The sequence below is a fragment of the Anser brachyrhynchus genome, assembly GCF_964034855.1.
Source record: "Anser brachyrhynchus genome assembly, chromosome: 20".
NCBI lineage: Eukaryota > Metazoa > Chordata > Aves > Anseriformes > Anatidae > Anser > Anser brachyrhynchus.
The window spans coordinates 2,069,942-2,090,573 of NC_137713.1; the positions used below are offsets into that span (position 1 = coordinate 2,069,942).

The window sequence follows — 20,632 nt, forward strand, 5'->3', positions numbered from 1 at the left end:
AGGGAAACCCTGACCATGGCCAAACCCTGCACGCCAGAGGGTCAGGGTGCCCCGGTGCTGAATCCCCACGTGTGTGACCGCTGGCCCTGAGCGGGTGGTTTGCTAGGGAAAGCCCCAGCATCCCTGCAGAGGAGCCACCGAACTGCTGGCCACGGAGGCGACAGCATCTGGACAGACACCGAAAGAGAAGCTATTTCAGCAACGCCAGAAATGCTGCTTGGCGCACATGTAGAAGTAATGCCTAGTTGCACAAGAGAGCCTGGCTCAAAATGTGCGGTCTTTCCAGACTTGCTCTGCCAGTCCAGCCAGATGGCTGCATCCGCTGGAAACCCGGGCAGGAAAACCAGGGCTGCGCACCCCGCAGCCCGGGCACTGCCACCCTACATGACGCTCGGAAAGGAGCCACCACCCTTTGAAGTCCCTGCACGGACTTGGTTGGGTGGCAGCAGAGTTTGTCGAGCACACCAGGAGGAAGGTGGAGATTGCCACGCTGCGAGGACAGGCTGTCTGCGTGTGGTGCTGGATCCCTGCTGTGGACGCAGGTATGTAGAGCTCGAGGGGTTTTCGTGGCAGGCAGCTGGGAGCTCTGGCAGCATGCGTTGATCCCATGGCCCGCCAACGTGGAGTTTCTGCAGTGGGTTTGCAGGAGGTCTTCAAAGCCTGTGAAAATGTGCAAGGGTTTGATGGGGAAAGACAGGTCATGAAGCTCTCTGTCAGCAGCCAGAGAAAACATCAATCCCTGCTGCTCCAGCCTGTCCCCCGTTGTTCATTTTACCTGAGGACCTGCAAATCTGGGGGCTCCTTGGTCTGTAGACACCTTGGAAGCGTTGAAATGCCAGCAGGCCCAGCACAGGGCCAAGGAGAGGTCTGCTCTGCCACTAAGGGCTCGGCAGAGCCAGGAAGGGGAGCGCTGCAGCTTCAGGGGAGAGCTCCGACACTCGCCTTTATTTCTTCAACCCAGGGATCAAACTTACAAGTCAAAAACCTCAACGTGCACCACAGAGCTGCCCCGGCCCAATATTGGTGTTAGTACAGAACCACGCAAAATGTCAGCCTCAGAATTTTTATCTTCTCCTTCCAGGAACTTCGGTTTTTACTTGCATATCCTGCAAAATTAATTCTCCTTTCTGTAATTAATATAACGCTCAAATGGATTCTTAATTACATATAAATCACAAATCTACACACTCAACTGTTATACTTTTCAAGTAATAAAAGAGATCATTTGTCTTCCTCAGAAGAACAGAGACCAGCTAGCACACCATTTCCCTTTTTATGAAGAATTCATTTGCTTTAGAAAGAAAGTCCTTAAAAAAAAAACAAAAAACATTGCAAGGATTTCTTGAATAGGGGATCAAAGCTCCCACACTGCTGGAAACCATTTTTGCTAAATAAGATGCGGGTAAAGGGGGGAAAAAAAAGTAAAAGTTTTTTGGTAGTGACTGGGATTACAGCACCCTTGGGAGGGACAAGGATGTGGGGTCAAGAAGTTGTGACCAGGTTAGCAACACAGGGAACAGAAGGAGGAGACAAAAGAACAGAAAGTGGAAATGGACAGATGAATGAGGGAGCATGTTTCTTTGCCGAAAGAGAATAGATGCGACATCAATTCATACTGGGAGCTAAAGGACAAGGGCCTGTTAATGGATTGGGGGACACAGCAGGGATCAGAGGTCACGAGTGCGCTCAGCCAGGCTAATTGACTGTTATGTGCATATTAGTGATGATAATTTAGTAGGATAGTGGGACGTGGGGAGCAGATATGCAGAAGTGCCACTGACAAATGCTGTCCTGTCTTACACCAGCTAAAAAAAGCATATAGAAAAGAGATACTGGCCTCAGTGGGCTTTCCTCTGGAGGGGATGCCACAGCTACAGATGACCATTCTTGATTGTGCATGCAGTGCACTAAATCTGCTCACCAGACTTGCTTTGCTATCGTGTAGTTTTTTACTTCAGGTCCTACCTGTGGGGCATGGCCCCGTGCCCTGACTGACATCGAAGAGAGACATCTGATCTTTTGGGGACCCAGCCCAGCACCCTGCCAGCAGTTTCGGCTGCCCATGCTCCTATCCTGCAGTAGCTTTACACAAGACAGATATGGGATCAGTTTTGGGGGTCAGAAGGGGTTTTCAATGGAATTATGTGGAGCCAAGACCCAGTCCACCAAGCTCTGATGATAAGACAGGACTGTCCTGGTAAAAGAGGCTGCTGAAGGGCTGAAACCCTGCAATCACAGTGGGCTGAGTACACCGTGCACGCCACCCACACATCCCGCAAAACCCTTGCTGGTCATCTGCTGTCAGCGCTGACTTGGCAATTAGTGCCGAGTAATTGATAGAGCAGCACCAGGGAACCAAAGCTAAACCCGATGCTGTGACAAGAGCGGTTTTGCTTTGCATTCATTCAGATTGCTCTGACTTTGTATTTTGCCAACTTCTCCCTTTCGCCCTCGTGCACGACGTGGCCCCCTCGCAGCCCCAGTCCTGGCACTGGCCTCGCCGTCAGGGCAGATCGACCTCGTTGAGAGGCGGCTTGGTGCCAGGAGGTGGGAACTTGCTGCCAGTGCTGCTCCTGCCGGAGGGTCCCTGTCCCACCTCGGTGCAGAGCTCCTTCGCCCAGCCACAAAGGCACTTCCCAGTCGATTGATGAAGAGAGCATTTCCCGTTTCCTCACTCTTGAATCTGCTGACAGCATCTCTTGGGGAGTGATGGATACTGGAGGTGATTTATAGTTCTTTGTTACACAAATTCCTCCACATTCTTCCCCATCCTCGCACAGCAACCATCAGCCACCGCTCCCATCAGAAAAGCAAGAGCCTCAGCCCAGGATCGGCCCTGAAGGATGTGGCTTCGTCTCTCTTCTGTGCTGGCTTTACTCGACATGCGTACACGGGTGGCAGCGGGTGGGCACGGACACCAACGAGGGACGCAGCAGTGGTGGTGCGCTGCGCCCACCCGCAGTTTCTGTGCGGCTGCTTCCACCCCCTCTGCTAGGAAGTCAGAAGTTTGGCAAAAGAAAAGTGCTATAAATCAGGCAGATACGGACTGAGGGGAGGATCTCATTTATGCAATTTTTCATCTCAAAGCTCATAATTAAAGTAGTGAATGTTACAGGAAGAACAACCATTGCCTGTATGTCTTGGGTTTCTCAGACTTTGGTAATGTAGATGTTTGGCCCTTGAGAATTTTATTACATGAAATAGTTTTTGTAATGCTGATGTTATGTTGCTTAATTGGATTTGTTTGTTCTGCCTCAAGAACACCAGGCACGATATCAGTAGTTTGATCTGATACAGAGTACAAGGAGACTTACCTTTACTACTCTGCCTCTCAGTTTATCATAATGAATAAATAGATTAATTAAATGAGTTCTGATCTTTCTCTGATTGTCCTGAACAGCTGAGCCAGTTGCTCTGTTGCTCCTGTCTTTGCCTCTAAAATTATTTCTTTAAGCACAGTTGCATGTGTGTGAAGCTGTATTGCATCAGTGTACATCAAGGATTAAACAAATAAACGGCATGTGCCTGACTTTAGTTTAGATGTCACTGGAAGTGCTTCATGTCAAATGCACAGAAATCTTTGTCAGTGTGGGTCTTAAAATCAAGAGGATAGTGAGGGTTTGAGCCCCCTGTATTTTTGACTGCAATGGATTTAAATCAGACCAATAGAAAGCATTCTTAAACTTTCACAGAGCAAGGCAGAGCCACTTGTGGCAGATCACAAAGGGAATTCCAGTCAATTGACGAAGAGAATGTAAAACCAGGAATGATCCTGACAATGAAAAGATCAGAACGTGTTAATAAGCCACCAGTTTTCCTCCTCAGAAATATCTAGGGCCCAAGTTTACATCCCCGAGAGGCAGCATGCTTGTGCCCAGCAGAGCTGATAATCTGTGCTTGCTGGCACTGTGATTGATAGAAGAGCGATTCCCCCATCAGCCCTTTGAGACCAGCTAATGATACTGTAAATCATGAAAGCGCAGACATGCACGAACAAAAACTTCTTACAAAAGCTTTTGTCCTTTCATTTAAATGAGCTGTGCCTTTAAAATAGGTGAAGCAGTCAGTGTAATTAACTTGCCATCAGGAATACACAAAAGGACAAAATGCCGCGATGAGCCTATAAAGATGTAGAACAGTTTTACGGCTCATATACCAGATTTGGTATTTCTGATTCGTTTACATCTCACACAGGTGACTGAAGCCTTGAGCGATGCTTAGAATTGCTCCAGGAAGTAAATATATTGGTTTCACACAGTTTTCCTTATCCCCCTCCCACCCTAAGCCGTGTTATGGTTGCAAATACAGAGAGAAAGTGTACACGTGGTTGGATCACACTTAGAACTATGGACGGAAAAAAAGAAAAAAAAAAACCTCAAAAAAAACAGGCGGGGCCTGGCGCGGCCTGGCCGGGCCTGGGGCCTGGCACCGCCCCGCGGGCCCGTTGCTATGGGCCCGTCGCTATGGGCCCGTTGCTACGGGCCCGTTGCTATGGCCCCCGCGCCCCCGGAAGTGCCTTCTGCTTCCGGGTGGGCGGCAGCATGGAGGCGCAGGAGCTGTTCCGCCGCCTGGGCGCCGGGGCCCGTTTCGACGTGCGGCGCTTCGGGCGCGACGCGCGGCGCTTCGGGGTGCGGGCTCGGCGGGGGAGCCCCGGGGGAGCCCCGGGGGGTTGGGGCCGGGCCCTGGCCCTGGCCCTGGGGCCGCTCCCGTCCCGTCCCGTCCCCGCGGCAGGGCCCGGTTCCGCCGCGGCCTGGCGGCGCCGGGCGCCCTCACGGCGTTTTCTCCTCTCCTGCCCTCAGGTGATAAAGGGGAGCGGCGGCGGCGGCTCGCCGGGGGGTCTTGACTTCTTCGGGAGCAAGGAGGGTGCTGGAGCGGCGGAGCGAGGAGGCTTGCAGGAGGAGGATGGAGCCGGGAAAAAAGTCTTGGAGGTGACGGGGAAGAGGAAAAGAACGGCAGAAAATGGAAAAGGGAAGAGAAAAAGGAAAAAGATGCAAGGTATTTATGTACACGTACGCGCGGCAGAGCGCCTTGGCAGAGTTCGTGCTTCTTGTTTGAGTTTACTTTAAATCTGCGCTGTGTAGGAGCTGATAAAAACAATTGGGCTATGTTACAGTATTAAGTTGCAGGGACGTGATTACTGTTTTTTTCTCAGGGAATGAGACAAAAGCTTAATTTTAAAGGTGGTAATGAGACAAAAATGGTTTCGAGTTGTCCTTTTTTACCACGTAATTTTTTGACTAGATTTTGCTAATGGAAACTTTATCTCTTCAAACCTCTAGAAGCAGCGTCAATGCCAGAGCTGTCAGAAAACAATGGAATAATGTGGATGTCCTCTCTGGAAGCAAAAATCAAAGATAAGAAAGACAAAAAACCTACTGCGGAAAAGCTTGAGCGCTTGAGAAGAGAAAAGGTAGGACCACAGCAATCTAATGTAGCCACTGATTACTTGCTTTCTGCGGGTGTTTCATCTGAAGTTGGCGCTCACTTACGGCAGTTCCCCTTTTTGGGGGGGGGGGTGACCGACTATGGGAAAATAATCAGAAGATTAATCTGTATGGATTTAGTTCTGTGCTGTCAAAAGAAAGAGTTTGTCTCTTGCCTTTCAGATAAACCGCTTCAGAAATCAACACAGGATCAATGTCCAAGGAACAGATCTTCCTGACCCAATTGCCACCTTTGAACAACTCCAAAAGGAATACAAAATCCACCCCAAAATCATGGAGAACGTCCGAGCTGCCGGCTTCCAGGTCCCAACGCCAATCCAGATGCAGGCCATTCCCGTCATGCTTCACGTAAGTCTCCTGGTATCACATAGCATTACAGAAATATCCAGTGCATCGTGGTTCAGAATGTCGTTGTTATAAGATTTCTTTTATCTATGCTTTTACTAATGTATTTGGGGTTAGTTTGTAGCATTAATCTTTACACGCATGTGATTTTTTTTTTTGGTTTTGCATTTGTTTTTCTTCCAGTAAAATAATGCCTTTTTCTTTTGTAGGGGCGGGAACTTCTAGCTTCTGCTCCTACCGGGTCTGGAAAAACACTGGCATTTTGTATTCCTCTCTTAACACACCTGAAACAACCTATGAACAAAGGATTCAGAGCTCTGATCATAGCGCCTACCCGAGAGCTTGCTAGCCAGGTGTGTGCTGTGGGGAGCGGGGTTGTCATATTTATGTATTTGTACATTTATTGTGCTGAGAAGACTGGACAACTTTCTCTAACACTGAAATCTGGGTGATGTTTGAAACTGTTCCTTCAGGAATGCCTGTTTTTTTTCTGGTTTCAAACAAAGCTGATCAGCTTCTGTAAATTTAATCTGTGTTGCTGTCTTTTCAGACGCATCGGGAGCTGGTGAAATTGGCTGAGGGGACAGGCTTCAGGATACACATGATCCACAAGGCAGTTGAAGCAGCGAAGAAGTTTGGGCCCAAGTCATCGAAGAAATTTGGTAACTGTTCTCCCTACTGAAGTGCGATCTGAAAATTTTAAAAACGTCACTGACTTTTCTCTTCTGGTTTGTGTGGTTTTAAGGAAATTGGTTAATACCACTCAAATCGTGTAATTTATTGCTCAGTGCTAAAAAAAGAAAAAAAACTTTCATGGAAGAAATAGAAAGTAAACCTGACAGTAGAACTTTGTTAAGTTGTAGGCTTAATAAAAGGTGAATGTCACAGAAGATACAGCTCTGAAGAAGAGCACAGTAGAATGATTTTTGTATCTAAACTCTTCCTGATGGATTTTAAGAACCATTTACATGAAGTCTTGTGGTAATAAAGAAATCCACGACTTTTTTTGCATTATCTTCTGCTGCTTAAATACTCTCCCAAAGGAATTGTAACAGTGAAGTGCCTTGTCCTAACTCTGAACCAAAAAACCTCGGTCAGATTGGGTTGGAAAATATGTTTCTTAATGTTCTGTTTAAACTCTGTGTCTCGTCTAACGTTTTGGTTGTGTTTTTATTTATTTTTTCCCTATAGATATACTAGTTACTACTCCAAACAGACTCATTTATTTGTTGAAACAGGATCCTCCAGCAATAGACCTGACCAGGTACTGAGAATCTTTATCGTATCCAGCTTTGCTGGTGGCTTTGCCACTGAAAAGCATATGTGTGCGTAATTCTTGCGTCTGTGATGACGGGTTAGAACTTCTGCCTTCTCTGCAAGCGGCTCTTACTGAGAAGAAACCCTCTTTGTTCCTAGTGTGGAGTGGCTGGTGGTGGATGAGTCCGACAAACTGTTTGAAGATGGAAAGACGGGATTCCGAGACCAGCTGGCCTCTGTCTTCCTGGCGTGCACGTCCCACATGGTGAGGAGGGCCTTGTTCAGTGCAACCTTTGCACGCGATGTGGAGGAGTGGTGTAAACTCAACCTCGACAGTGTTGTTCTGGTGTCTGTTGGAGCAAGGTGGGTGTGCAGTTGTGCTCCGGCTCTCTCATGCTTTTTTCCTTTCTTGGGGGACTTATTTCCTTTCTTTGCCTCACCAGACTGCTTGGTGTACATCTGTTGTTAATCCTAGTACTACAGGCTATTTGTCTCAAGATTTGTGTAGGCACAGAGATCTTTCTCGCAAGCTAGGGAAAATGTTGTTTGCCCATTATTTTGTCATCAAATAAACTTTGGGAGTGTGTACTGGTGAAATAAGTCATGCGGTGTTTCTTGCCCACCAGGTAAAATACATGATTTTATTTTCTGCTTTCAGAAACTCTGCAGCGGAGACGGTAGAACAAGAGCTGTTGTTTGTTGGATCTGAGACAGGAAAACTAACGGCAATGCGAGAGCTTGTTAAAAAGGTATTTTGGAGTGATCGAGCACATCTTGCGTACTTCTGAACTGAGCCACGTGTCTGTCAGGGACGTGCAATTCCCTAGGTCAAAGGCTTCTGTGTGGTACATGCTAAAGAGAGTACAAATCTGTACAAGAGGAAGAGGAGTTACTCTCCCTGTGAAAAATGAGGGGGTACCCTATTGCTGATATGTTTGAGTCTTGGGAGCATTTTGTATTAATGGTCTGCTCAATTTTAGTTGGCAGTGTGAGTAGGATCGCTTACGTTGCGAGGGGAACAAAAAAAGTTAGTTTCTGCGGATTAGAATGCAGCCTGATGATTAAGTGAAGAATGATTCTATCAGAGGTAGTGGGGTTGAACTTGCTTACATCTGACTCCCAAAGAGTTTTGCTAGTTAAAAAGAAAAAAATAGTTATCCTCCAAGATGTAAAATACTGAGGCTAACTAGGTCTGTAGCTGCACAGTCTGCAACCAAGAAGAGTAGAAGATGGACTTGAGCCTTAGACAAGATTATTCTTTTGCAGGGTTTTGCTCCTCCAGTCCTTGTTTTTGTGCAGTCTATTGAGAGGGCTAAAGAGCTTTTCCATGAACTGATTTATGAAGGCATCAATGTGGATGTCATCCATGCAGACAAAACTCAGCAACAGGTAGGAGGATGTAATTTCTTTTCTTTTTAATTTTTTTATAATACTTGACAACACTGTTTTTTTAACCTTCTTTTATAATGTTGTTGGAGGTAAGTTTGACAGTAATTTACTGCAGGTTTTGGTTGAGAGGTTTAGTTTTGCTTGTTAACACGACACCTTTCAGGAAATAAGTCCATCTCTTTTCTCAGACTGCTGATCAGACCATTTCCAAGTACGTTTCTTTTCTTTCCTTAGAGAGATAATGTAGTACACAGTTTCAGAGCTGGGAAGATCTGGGTGCTCATCTGCACAGCCTTACTAGCTCGAGGGATTGACTTCAAAGGAGTAAATATGGTCATTAATTACGATTTGCCAACGAGTGCCGTGGAGTACATCCATCGGATAGGTGAGTGCTTGTTCACAAAGTGTGTCCTTTTTCTTAGTTTTTAGATCTTTAATGGAGATTCTCCAGTGCATAAGTGAAAATCCTGAAACCGAGACTCCTCTGTTGCTACAGCACTAGCTCACTTGAGCTAGTTTATACCTGGCCTCAACTTTCAGTAAAACTGAGTTACTTTTTTGTCAAGCTTTTATGAACCTTGAACACTTGATTCTTTCAGACGTGTGCTTTTGTGCAATAGAAACAATCTTTGGGGACCAGCTGCTTCGTAGTATGTTTAGTATATTAACATACGCTGGGAGGCTGGGGCTGTGAAGAGGAATAGAATAAAGAAAGGTATTTGAAGTAAAAATCTCTTTTACTCTGTTAAATTTGCATTTGACAGGTCGTACTGGAAGAGCAGGGCACACAGGAAAAGCAGTCACTTTCTTTACAGAAGATGATAAACCTTTATTACGAAGGTAAATCGAAAATGATACAGCAAAAATCCGCTTTATGTTTTGTATAATGTATTATTGAACCGTATGGTTCTGTCTGGTCCATGGGACCTTCTTAGCTCTTCTCCAAGCGCTTACTGCCAGAGTTAATCTCTTCCCTCCTCTCCTTCCCAGTATAGCTAATGTTATCCAGCGAGCTGGCTGTCCTGTGCCCGGCTACATAAAACATTTTCCCAAACTTCAGAGGTACGTTCGTTTGAGTAGTTTACTGTTTGTCTTCCATTTCAAAAGCTTGCATGAAGGGTGCTTGGGATAAAAGGGTTACAAAAGGCACAGTTGCAATTCACCTGCAAAAGGAATTTTAGATGGGGATGGTGCTGTGTTTTTTCACCCAGACAAAAATGGAAACAATTCTTTAATTATAGAAAAGCAGTTAACTCCAGGAAAAACATGAGTTCCCTGAAATACGCCCTAGATTGCCTAGGCTCACAGTCATGAATCAGGCTTCTGACACGTGGAAAAAGTTACCTTAAAATGGTGTAGGGTTGTATGCATATAGATGGGTTTGTAATTAGTGCTTTGTAATGCTTCTTTTGCGCAGAACTGATTAACTCGTAATAGTTTTCCAAATTAGAAATCTAGGTATGTATATAAACATATAAACCTTATGTATTAAAATAAAATTTGTTTGAATGTCATGGAGATAAAGTAATGGATCGATAAAGACATGGTAAATGTCACGGATAAGTAGCTGAACTGATCTTGGAATAAACACTGAAAATACATTCAGACCTGTAAATCCCTAACAACCAGTACAGGTTTTCATTGTCTGTTTTGTTTACTTTGAATATTAACATTTGTCCGTTAAAGACACTTAATCCTTCTTCACTAAATGTCGTTCTCAGCAAACAAAAGAAGAAATTCATTAAGAAACCACTAACGAGAGAAGCAATTTGTACCACCCCTCAGTGCTTCTTAAAAAAGAAGAAAAGTAAAAAGTAAGTAGTTTTTTTTTTTCTCCTCTCAAGATGGCTTTTATACAGGAAAGGCCAGCAAGCTTCCTCCACAGTAACCAATGCCTTGTTTGAACTCACTGTTGAGTCACAATGCTTGTAGTGATGGTGAAGTTTTAGTGTCAGTATCTGCTTACTGGAAATTGGATAAATGCCATCAGTTCACCTTAGGTGGTGCCACATGAGATGGCAGCGATTCAGGCAGCTCCGAAACGAGCTGAGTTTCAACCACCGGCTGTAAAGCCAGACTTCAGACTAGCATTCCCAGCAGAATGCTAGAACTTACCTGCTCCTCTTCTGGCAAAGGGCTGGGGCTGGCTTTGTTTTTAATGCATGAAATATTAATACAACAAATAGATCTTAAATTGTAATGACTAGAGCTCCCAGAATAAGGCTGTCTGGTGCACAGCAGTTCAGTGTGGTAGACAGTGGTCATGAAGAGCACCATTACACATGCTTCAGACTGTTGCTACTGAAGGATTTACATTCAGTTGCAGTAAAATGTAAAAAGACTGTCTGGGACATTGCTATGTTATTTTTTTTTCCGTATGCAATGTTCAGCTGTCTTGGTCTCCAATGTGTTTCTTGTAGGAGAACTGCAAAGGAGAACATAAAGGAAAAAAAGAAAGCTAATGAAGTTACAGACGCTGGTAACTTAAAGACTTCTTCAAAAAGCTGAGCAGTGACTGCTCTTGAGCTGGGAGTGATGCCCCAGTCCATGCTGAAGAACAGAAGAACGAAGGTGATGGCAAAGGGGAAGGGAAATGTTTACGTGCAAGAAAGTATCTACTGAACTGCCTGTAGAGGATTCCTGAATGCTTCTTATAGAAGCTGAAGAATGTGGTCTTGACATAAATACCTTATGTTTCTGAATGATAGTTCAACAATAACATCTGTGTTACTGTCCCATAGTTTTGCATTGCTAGCTGGAAATACTGTCAGTTCTGTGTTCAGGTTATCCCTAATAAATTTGCAGAAGAAACAGTGAACTTTTTTTTATATAAAACAGACAAAAAAACCAAACACCACCATGTATATAGGTGGAAGTAAAGTCTCATTCATACTACTTTTGAAATACCTAATAAGCAAAAAATGATTTTGTTTTTTACGTGCCTGTAACTCCAAGTAACTTTGTGTTATTTCATATTTAAGCATCAGAACAGAATAAATAAGGTCACTGAATACTTTAATACAGAGACTTGTTTATATAACCTTGATGGGACAAGTCTGCATACATTATTCCTCCTTCTGCTATGTAAAAAGGTCGGGCTCCACCTACCTCGTCTGCGTTCTTAGTCCACCCTTGTGTCAGAAGTCCAGTAATGCAGGAATGGCTTCTCCTTTGCAACTATAATTCTTTAAGCAAACATTCCTGTTACAGTATTGTCTTGTTTTCTCATACTTAATCCATTTTGGAAATGGATCCCAGCTCCGTTTAAATCACTTACAGCAGGGTACTCTTGTTTGTTCAGACAAAGCTTGCTGAAATACATTACAGTAAAGTTTTATAAGAAAAGCTAAATTGGTTTCACTATCTGCAGGACTGGACCTTTTATTTGGGTTATACAGGAACTACCTTCATTTTGACATCTATGAATGAATTTGCCTGTATATCCTACTAAAACTTCAGTCATATATTCTCATAAGTACCAAGTCATTTGCTGCAAGGTAATGATGATAGATGGGTTGTGGAATATGTATAACAATTTGGGTAAGAAATTGCTTTAAAAGGTACTGCTAATATATATAATACGTGTGCCTATTCCAGTAGTGGTGTGAAGAGGGAGAACAGCTTTTGATCATGAGCATCTTTCTCGTGCCCAGCTGGGTGTAATTCTAATTCTGTAGAAAGATGATGACACGTTTCTCTTTGGGGGGATTTGGTTATGAAATGAAAGCTTCAGCTTTCACCTAGCTGTTTTTCCTCAGACTGGGTTTGATTTTAATGTGGTTTCTGACCCCAACCAGTAGCTTATTGAAGTTTAAGCACTGAGCTTCTTAGAATTTACTCCTCTGTGAAGTACTGAAAAGCTGTCGTGCTGAATAGCTTCTTTGCCTGAGGATAAAGAACAGCTCCAGAACTTCCCTGCTTTGTAATGTATTTTAGCGAGCTTTGGTTGAACTTATTAAGGGAGATGAGCTGCTTCGGCCCGACTGTGTGACTGGCTAGTAAATCATGCTGCACCCCAGCAAGCGGGCTTTTATTTTCCAATGCTTCTGAGGATTTTGGCTGGCACAGTTACAAGGTAATAAAGTAACTTTTCCAATGACCTCCCCGGGGCCGGTTGGCACGGGCCTGCTTTTGACCATATTAAACAGAACAATTGGTACTCGTAGGGGAGCATCGGGATGGCAACCGGGGAAGCCCGCTGGAGCTGGGTGCCAGCAGCGGCCCTGCGTCCTGTTGGGGTGCGAGGGGAAGGGTGGCACCGCTTTGTTTTCACGGAACCATCGGTGCTGCCTTCGCCCCTTTCTTCTGGCAGCAGCGTTTGGCCGGTGCTGCTGCTCCTGCCGGCGGCACAGATGGCAGGCGAGGAGCTGGGCTGCTCTTGCCGCTGCTTCCGATGGTGAAAACACCTCGGGCGGCCGAGCGAGGGCTTCTGCTTTCTGTGCCACGACGTGCGGCGGTGGGGAAGCTCCTGGGCGGAAGGCAAGGCCGGACGGGCTTCGGCTGCCAGGCCCGGCTACGCGGGCGGGCACCCACGGGGGCCGCCCGGGGCCCGGCTCCTCGGCACCGCCGCGGCCCGAACCGGCGTCCCCGGCTCCTCCTCCTCCTCCTCCGCCCCGCTGCGGGGCTCCGCCGGGCCGGGGGCGGGCCGAGGCTGGGGCCCGGCCCCGGAAGCCGCCGCCGCCGCCGCCGCGGCCCAGCTGGGAGCGGGGCCGGAGCGGGAAGATGGCGCTGCGGGCCGGGCCCGGAGCGGGGGGCGGCGGCGGGGCGCCGGGGGGCGGCGGGGCGCCGGGAGGCGCGGGGGGAGCCAGGTCGGTGGTCGGCGGGGCCGGGGCCGGGAGGGGAGCGGGGCTGCGGGGAGGGGGGCGAGGAGGGTGAGGATGAAGGTGAGGATGAGGAGGGCGGCCCCGGCCCCGGTGTGCTGGGAGTGGGGGGCTGCGGGGAGCCCCCTCACGGCCCCGGGAGCCCCCTCAGCGACCCGCGGCTGCAGTCTCGGATGCCTGGGCAGGAGGGGATTTGTTCCTGCGTGGCTCGTCGGAGGCCGGGGGGCTCGGGGGGCGATGGGGAAGGGCCCTCCGGCGAGGTGGGGGGGGCTGGGGAACGGTGTCAGGAGGAAGAAACGGCAGCGAGCGAGAGGTTTTATTGTGTCGCTGTGGGTTTTGGAAGGAGAGGGAGCCTTGCATTTTGCTGTCTTTGAAGACTCGGTGATACACGTATACATTTAATGTAGGCTCTTGCGTGCTATTTATCCGTCGCCCTACTTCTAGGGCGGTTGGGTAAATTCGTCTTTTGACAAAGGCAATTTGAACGGGTTGAGTCACCCCGGCTACCTGCAGCCCGCGGCTCTGTCGGTGTCGGCATGCGGGGGGCTTCTCGGGGGGCTGCCCTGCTCCCCCCAGGGGCTCTGGGACCTCTGCTCCCAAAGCACCTGGAGGAGAGGAGCCGCAGTGGGCGTTCATTTACGTGCCTGCGTGTTTTGGAAGGGGCAGGTGGCTCTCTCGGTATTTCCCCATACCTACAACTCTGAAACGGTTCTCGTGAGGGGCTGCACAAACCCTGTAACCTCCTAGAGCAACACTGTCTGTTCAGCATGTAAGAAAGAAAGTAGCAAAAACATTGTCAACCAACTACAGGCTTAGAAGAATGAAAGCGACCTAGAGTCATTGTTTCCCATTGTTACTGTTCTGGTTTCTTGGAGGAAGAAGTCTGGAGGCAGAGATTCGTTTTGCGTGTTGGGGTTTCTTTGCTTGTTTCACTTTCATTCCTGTGGGTTTCTGGGTGGAAATACAGAGAAAAATACGCTTAGTCTGCAGCGTGTTGGTAGGCTGAGGCTCTACTCATTGGGAGCGAGAGGGTCTGAAAATCCACTTGTAGATAGAGAAATGTTACATGTAGTTCGGAGCTTTTTGAGTTAAGTACGAATACAGAAAGGGAGTCGCTTCTCCCTGAGCTCCTGCATTTTGACTGAACCTGATTTTTGGTTTTGATATTTGAGACACCCGATAAGAATTTACAGCTTTATATTACTGCTTTAAGAGTTCTGTCCTAGTGTGGTTGCTTCACTTCCCTTGTGCTTATTCTGTTTTGTGCAGAGTACATGGCGTGTATTACATTTTCGTACTGCGTTACCTAAAGTATTGCATCTAGTTGCATCAACCTAGCTGGTGGAGAGCTTCCACTTCTGAGAACAGCAGAGAAGCCTGCAGCTGCAATTAAATCCCCTTTGGAAATAACAAGGAATAAGAACTCGTATTAAAAACAGCACACTTGATAGTAGTGAACTGGTCTATTTTAAACAACTGGGGTTATGAAGGCTCCCATTGGTCTAGAAAGTGCATTTGGTAATTCTGGAGCATGCTGGCAACTAGCTGCGAGTGCTTTTTTAGGCCTTAAGTGGTGTACTGGTCCTTACGGACTTATTTCAGCATGTCCCCCCCCCCCCCCTTTTTTTTAAAGACTGCTCTGTTGTTGTGTCATCTGCTTATTCTTCGTTCTTGTCAGCGTCGTTATTTTGAGACACCTGGAATTAAAATGCCTTCTTTAGAAGAAAGCTGGTGCTGCTGTTACTTTTATCAGTATAGTTTATCAAGTTCTGCGGCTTTCTGCAGTGCTTCAGTTTTATCTAGGAAATGACTGAGAGTTAGCTTTCTTTTTCAGCGATGCTAATCAGCTGTTTTAACTAGATGTGTGGATATACCTTTTCTTTTGCGTCCCCCGGAATCAGTTTAGAAATAAAGCTCCTGTTTTTTGTGTTTAAAAACTTGGTAGGGATTATGTACATTTGCATGTGCATGATCTCTAGGCAATTGCACAGCTAAATCGCGGAGCAAGGTCTGAGATGGATCCTAGCTGCACATGGGGAGAACTGTGCTAAAGGAGCTTGCTTTGCCTCTTTTGTTAACTACCTCTTCTTCTCTTCTCCCAGTGCCCTCTAATTAGCTGCAGGGTTTTTTTGTTGTTTTTGTTTTTTTTGTCGTTTTTTTTTTTTTTTTTAACTGAGACTTATAAATAAATCAGGAGCTCAGTAGAAAGGGATAAATATTTAATACTCTGTACCTTATTTGCTCCCAACAAGCAGGGGTATCTTGCCATGCTTGTTCAGTTTGTATTATGTTTGTTAATTTGGAAGAACTCTTGCTTTGACCGGGCTCCTCAACAAGAAGGGGCAACGAAAAGCGAAGAACGTTTTTTGATACTTGTGAGCATTTCAAAATTAAGTATTTTGTAATTCAGAAGAGACAAAGAAAGGTATTTTTTAAAGAAGCCTAAAATTGCTGTACTAGTAGATCTGGCATGTGACAGGAGCTTTACATGTCTGACATTACCCGCATTTTAAGAGGCTCTGTGTTCGAGATGGCTCTCTGTACTGACAGCCTCACAGGCAAAACTATTTCCATGGGTGAAACCCAGTGCGGGCAAAATCCAGTTCATTCACTGGGCTTCAGCCCTTCAATGGAGAAAGCAGTTTTCCTGAGCAATATAGGAGTTCAGTCATGGATCCTCTGTGAGTTTTAGTAAGCTGTTTGTCTTCATAATACTAGTGTTTGTACTCCGAGGAGCGGATCAAAATGAGCGACCTGAACACCGGTGAATTGAGTCGCAGTTTAAAGTGAATTGAATCCAATCCTGATAAACCCAGCGCTGACTTGGAGGGGAGGCGGTGTGTGTCTGCCCAGCGTTTCAGACAGAAGAGCCTAAAATTGTTGTGATTAAGGGCGATAAAGACTTAGGCCTGCTCAAAGACACAAGCGTATGTTAGCTGTGGAAGGAGAAATTAAAACGTAGCATGACGATTAGGGTAAAAGAAAGGCCAAAGTATGGCGAAGGTTCCGAGTTAGAGGATGAAAAGAGGAGTAATAGGGGTTGTCGTGGTGACCACGTACCCCGCTGGCTGCGCAGCGAGTAGCTGCGATTAAATTACGCATTGAACCACGAGCTAAATTCCTGATTTTGTCTTTGTATTTATATTGCACAGCTCTTTTATAAATATAAATCAGACTGGCTTTCTGATTTCCTGCAGGTTTTGCAAAACTCTGCAGTCAATTATGGTGGCTTTTCTTCCTTTGCTCTTCGGCAGTTTCTTTTAAATCCACCGTCGTGCTGAGGGATATCGAATATCTATAAATGTGTTTTGTCCCTGCGTGGTGTTTTGATGTAATAGCTGGCTGGGACACTGGATGAAGTTCCTATTTGGTAAATTACTGCTGACGTACGCTTCTGAGTCGCTTGCAAGGGAGCCTTCGAAACCAGGTCCCTCCTTTTCCCGTCTGGCAGCACAGCACGTGCTTCCATGCGAAAGTGAGGACTGGTGTTTTCCATTATAATTTTGGTTGAATTTTCAACAGCTCTTCCTGAAGGTGTGCTTGGAGCTTGATACCGGAATGAATATTCTTTCCCGTATCACTGTTTTACTTGTAATCAGAGAAAATAGGAGCTGCGTTACGTTGTGCTGCTCCTATTTCGGAGGCAGGAGTGTGGTAGGGTCTCACGGGCAGTTTATTTCTCTGCAGAAAATTGTTACCGAGGAGCTGAGGACTGTTCTCTGGTGCGGTTAATGGTCTTGCTGAATCAGATGCTTCCAACAGGAGATGCTTATTCATTCTGCAGCGCTCGAAGGCCTAGCCCAAATTAACAAACTGACCTCTTCCCAACCTGCGTAGGTGCTGAAAGCTCTCCTGTGGGTGATGTGGATGAGTCAAAGCCATCTTAGTGCTGTTACGGAGGATAAAATCTTATCCTCCGTCACTCTGCAGCCTGGGTTGTTTCGGGGGATCTCCGGCAGGGGTGCTTTTGTGTAATTTAGCGGGCGTCTCGTCTGTGAGACCAGCAGCAGCAGATGGATGTGCTGACCGGACTGGGGGAGACGTAGAGTGGTGGTGTTGACGCGCAGGTCGAGGTAACTTTTTCGTTCATTTCTATTTGCGCTCAAATCACAGACTTTCATGTACCATTTTTTTCCTCCTCTTCTAGCTTCATGTTTCCTGTCGCTGGTGGTTTGGGCCCCCCTCAAGGTATGTGTGAACTGAAGATTTTGAGCACTGAATTCATTACTTTGTTTAGATGCATTAACCAACTTCAAAGAACTTCTACTTAGCGATGTTGCTCGGAAGTGTGATTGTTAAGTGAACTCCTTAGCTGTTTTTTCCCTTTCAGCTCAATACTGGTAAGCTGAATCTTGCAACTCTATTTATAAAACTTTCTGTGCAACGTCAAAGTAGTAGTGTTACCAGAGTGCAAGGTTAAAGATCCAGAAAAACTACAACTCTGGTTTGCTTGAACCCGAATTGGCCTTTAAGATTTTTTTATTATTATTATTTTGAGTGTGGTATTTAACCTCTTTATGCTTCACCCACCAGCTGTGTATACCCATACTGTGTGGGTGTTGCAAGACCTGGTAAATATTTACAAAGCTCAGCAAGACCCCGGGACAAGAGTCACAACCTGTGTGAAAGTATTAATACAATAGGAGAGCCGCAACCTTGAATTGCCTTTGTTCTCGTTCACGTTGCAGAGCTGTTTGTTTAATTAATGGAAAATACAGGGGGAACTTGCAGGGGAAGTGACCATTGTCCTATTAAAAGTGTCAGGAACTGATTTATGAGTTACTTCTGAGTTCGTTGTGTCCCTCCTGGAGTGCTTTTGCATGGGATGCTCAGTTATAATCGTCTCATGGGGTGCTGGTAGCAAGTGTGCGCTTCTTCTTAGTGTAGGACTCCCAAGATAGCAAAATGAGAAACATAATCCATTTGTCTTTGTTCAGTGAACTAATAAATTCCATCTTGATTTGTCCAATTTTGTTTAAATTTGTCTTTCACTGACATTTTAACCATTCTAATGTATGTAGTGGGCTAATTAACCTGGGGACAAGTTGTCCAGCCAGCTCCGAATATGAAGTTGCCCTGTGAAAATGATGACTTTATTTCTCAAGGTTTATCTGCAAAAGCTACCAGTTTGTAAGTTTTCCTTTTCAAGAGAAATGGGCATTTAATTATCAGCACAAGGAAACCTGGTTAATTAAATCCCATTAATTGGAAACGATCCTTTCAAAATCGTACGGAAGGAAACGCACGGAGAATCCCTAGGATGGTGGGAGGATTCATCAGCTCAGTTACGGGGAAACCCTGTACCATTTCTTCCCTTAGGCTGACCGGTATCTGGCTTAAGGAAATCCTGTGGCTGCCTGCAGTGCAGCCTGTTTTTTATGTCTGAAACAGTCCAGCAAGACGGAGATTTTTTTTTAAATTTGCTTCGCTGTGGTGGTTTAGTTCATACACTAAACAAAATACAGAGCTTTAACACTAACTAGGTGCTTGCTTTGTATAATGTTTTATTACAGGGATGATTCCTATGCAACAGCAAGGATTTCCGATGGTTCCTGTCATGCAGTCCAACATGCCAGGCATGATGGGAATGAATTACGGGTCCCAGATGCCTCCCGGACCTATGGCCATGCAGGTGTGTGGCAGTGAAACACGGCTGCGATGAGGTGCTTTGCACGACTGAAAGCTGACAGCTGACGCTGTCTCCCTCTCACAACTGCGGTGAGATGAGAGGGGATGAACTTGGCTGGAAGCTGGAGCGTGGGTGTTAGTTCGTAGTGGGACGTCATATTTCAAATTATTCTCTTTGAAGGTATTTCTGATATTTAATGAATTCTCCAGGTTTCATTGGGATCTGGGTAGGGAGAGTGGGGGAGTTTGGCAAACCTTACTCGCTGTTGTAGAGTGGAGAGAAACGCAAGGATGGTATCAGTTAAACTTATCTTGAATGTTGTAGTCCACTCAAAGATGTCAGAATCTGAACTTTCATTTCATTATGTGTGTTATGACATCAACGTGTGATAAGAGAAGCATGGTTTCTGAACAGGAAAGGGAAAAAAAAAAATCAGCAAGACCTTGAAAAGCTATCAGATGCCACCTACTCCAAAGTGTGGTTAGCAATACTATTGAGTTGTTAAATAACTATAATTCAGAACTCCCACAGTATGTCCCTTCTGTCTTTTTAATTTTACTTTGTGCTTTCTCTTTTGCTTTGGTTTCACGTACTTACTGCTAAGGTGACATTTGTGCGGTATTTTAACTGAGACCCTTGAAAACTGTTATGAAGTGACTGTGTGTGCAGTCCAGTCATGACCAACTCAATGATTTTTTTTATCCTTTTGTAATTCAAATGCTGTAGTTACTAGAAGTATATATTTTTAAGTGTAAGTGGCAGTTCATAAAATTTCTTTTAAAATACCTTGTTATAGGGAACAAAGAATCTCATAAATGTGCTGCATTTTCTCACACCAGTTTTCCCATTTTCCTAGTTCCCATGTTACTTTGTTTTTTTCCTGCTTAAAGCAACATTTTCTTTATTGTTACTAATTGAGGAATAAGAACAAAACATGAGTAGCTAGTACTGTATTTTCTATTTTTTAATAATTTGTTTTCTGCTTAGTACCATCTGTTCTTATGTGCAAATTTGCACTTCGCTGAAATTTAAAGTATTGGTGTGGCTTTGTAACCAAATTGCTGTGACAACCAGAATATATTGCATCTTGCCATCTCCTTATGCTCCCCTCCCTCCCCACCCCCACCTGGAGTTCATTATATTAATTTTGTAAAGTTTATAGTGGGAAGATGATTTTATGAGAGCTGGTCTAAAAATAATAGCCTTTATTCTCTTCCTACATGTTCTGATACCAAATACAAAATGACTGGTAATAGAAATAACTTAATTTCTGGCTCCTTCTATACTAGGCAAGCCTTGTTGCTATAACTGTCCCAGAATATGGTTATCAGCAAATATTTCTCATATGCATGCAGTTTATTCAGACAAGTTTCTTGGCTATTGCTGTATACTTTCTCCCTCCCTTGGTTCCCCGGATAAGCTTTGTTTGCAAAGTGACCAGACCAGATCTTGCCAGCATCCGTTATTGGTTAGGAGTGCGCTCCTCCAGCGTGGAATTCTAAAGTATTGTGCAATCACTGAGAGCAGGAAGCAAAACTTAAAAAAAAAAAAAAAGTAAACCTGTAAAAAATGAAAGTAAAAAAAAAAAAGTAAAAAAAAAAAAAACACACACAAAAAAACACGTGTATAGAATGCCTGTAATGTTCCTTCCTTTGAGGAAGATTGTGTGGATCTGAAGTCTTGCTTTTTGCATTTGAGCAGCAGACCATCTCACTGTCTAAAATCCTTTAAGAACTGTAATTCATTAC

General features: G+C 45.2%; 2 protein-coding genes across 10 annotated transcripts in view; both read left to right on the forward strand.

The window, feature by feature from the left end:
* Positions 1–4,477: 4,477 nt before the first annotated feature.
* Positions 4,478–11,454, forward strand: DDX52 (DExD-box helicase 52). Its single transcript, XM_080563541.1, has 15 exons — positions 4,478–4,628; positions 4,800–4,995; positions 5,280–5,410; positions 5,607–5,792; positions 5,999–6,142; positions 6,340–6,451; positions 6,981–7,053; positions 7,206–7,409; positions 7,705–7,795; positions 8,313–8,435; positions 8,670–8,820; positions 9,200–9,275; positions 9,426–9,497; positions 10,157–10,249; positions 10,856–11,454. The coding sequence occupies exons 1-15, from the start codon at positions 4,542–4,544 to the stop codon at positions 10,941–10,943; spliced, it is 1,827 nt and encodes a 608-aa protein (XP_080419667.1). The 5' UTR covers positions 4,478–4,541; the 3' UTR covers positions 10,944–11,454.
* A 155-nt stretch (positions 11,455–11,609) lies between these two features.
* The window catches only part of SYNRG (synergin gamma), a 44,593-nt gene continuing 35,570 nt past the window's right edge, over positions 11,610–20,632 (forward strand). For 3 of the 9 annotated variants that reach the window (XM_080563532.1, XM_080563534.1, XM_080563538.1), the window contains exons 1-3: positions 13,090–13,243; positions 17,403–17,443; positions 18,769–18,887. In XM_080563532.1, the coding sequence (XP_080419658.1) occupies positions 13,158–13,243; positions 17,403–17,443; positions 18,769–18,887 (246 nt within the window). In that variant the 5' untranslated portion in view covers positions 13,090–13,157. Of the gene's footprint in view, positions 12,915–13,089; positions 13,244–13,333; positions 17,329–17,402; positions 17,444–18,768; positions 18,888–20,632 lie in introns of those variants that run through there. The other 6 variants (XM_080563537.1, XM_080563539.1, XM_080563540.1 and 3 more) reach the window with 4 other exon arrangements.

Bases quoted from the DNA above. Each gene is read 5' to 3' on its own strand.
- DDX52 (XM_080563541.1), top strand. From the start codon at position 4,542: ATGGAGGCGCAGGAGCTGTTCCGCCGCCTGGGCGCCGGGGCCCGTTTC. The intron at 4,996-5,279 runs GTATTTATGTAC...TCAAACCTCTAG, and splicing joins AAAAAGGAAAAAGATGCAAG to AAGCAGCGTCAATGCCAGAG. The intron at 6,143-6,339 runs GTGTGTGCTGTG...CTGTCTTTTCAG, and splicing joins CCCGAGAGCTTGCTAGCCAG to ACGCATCGGGAGCTGGTGAA.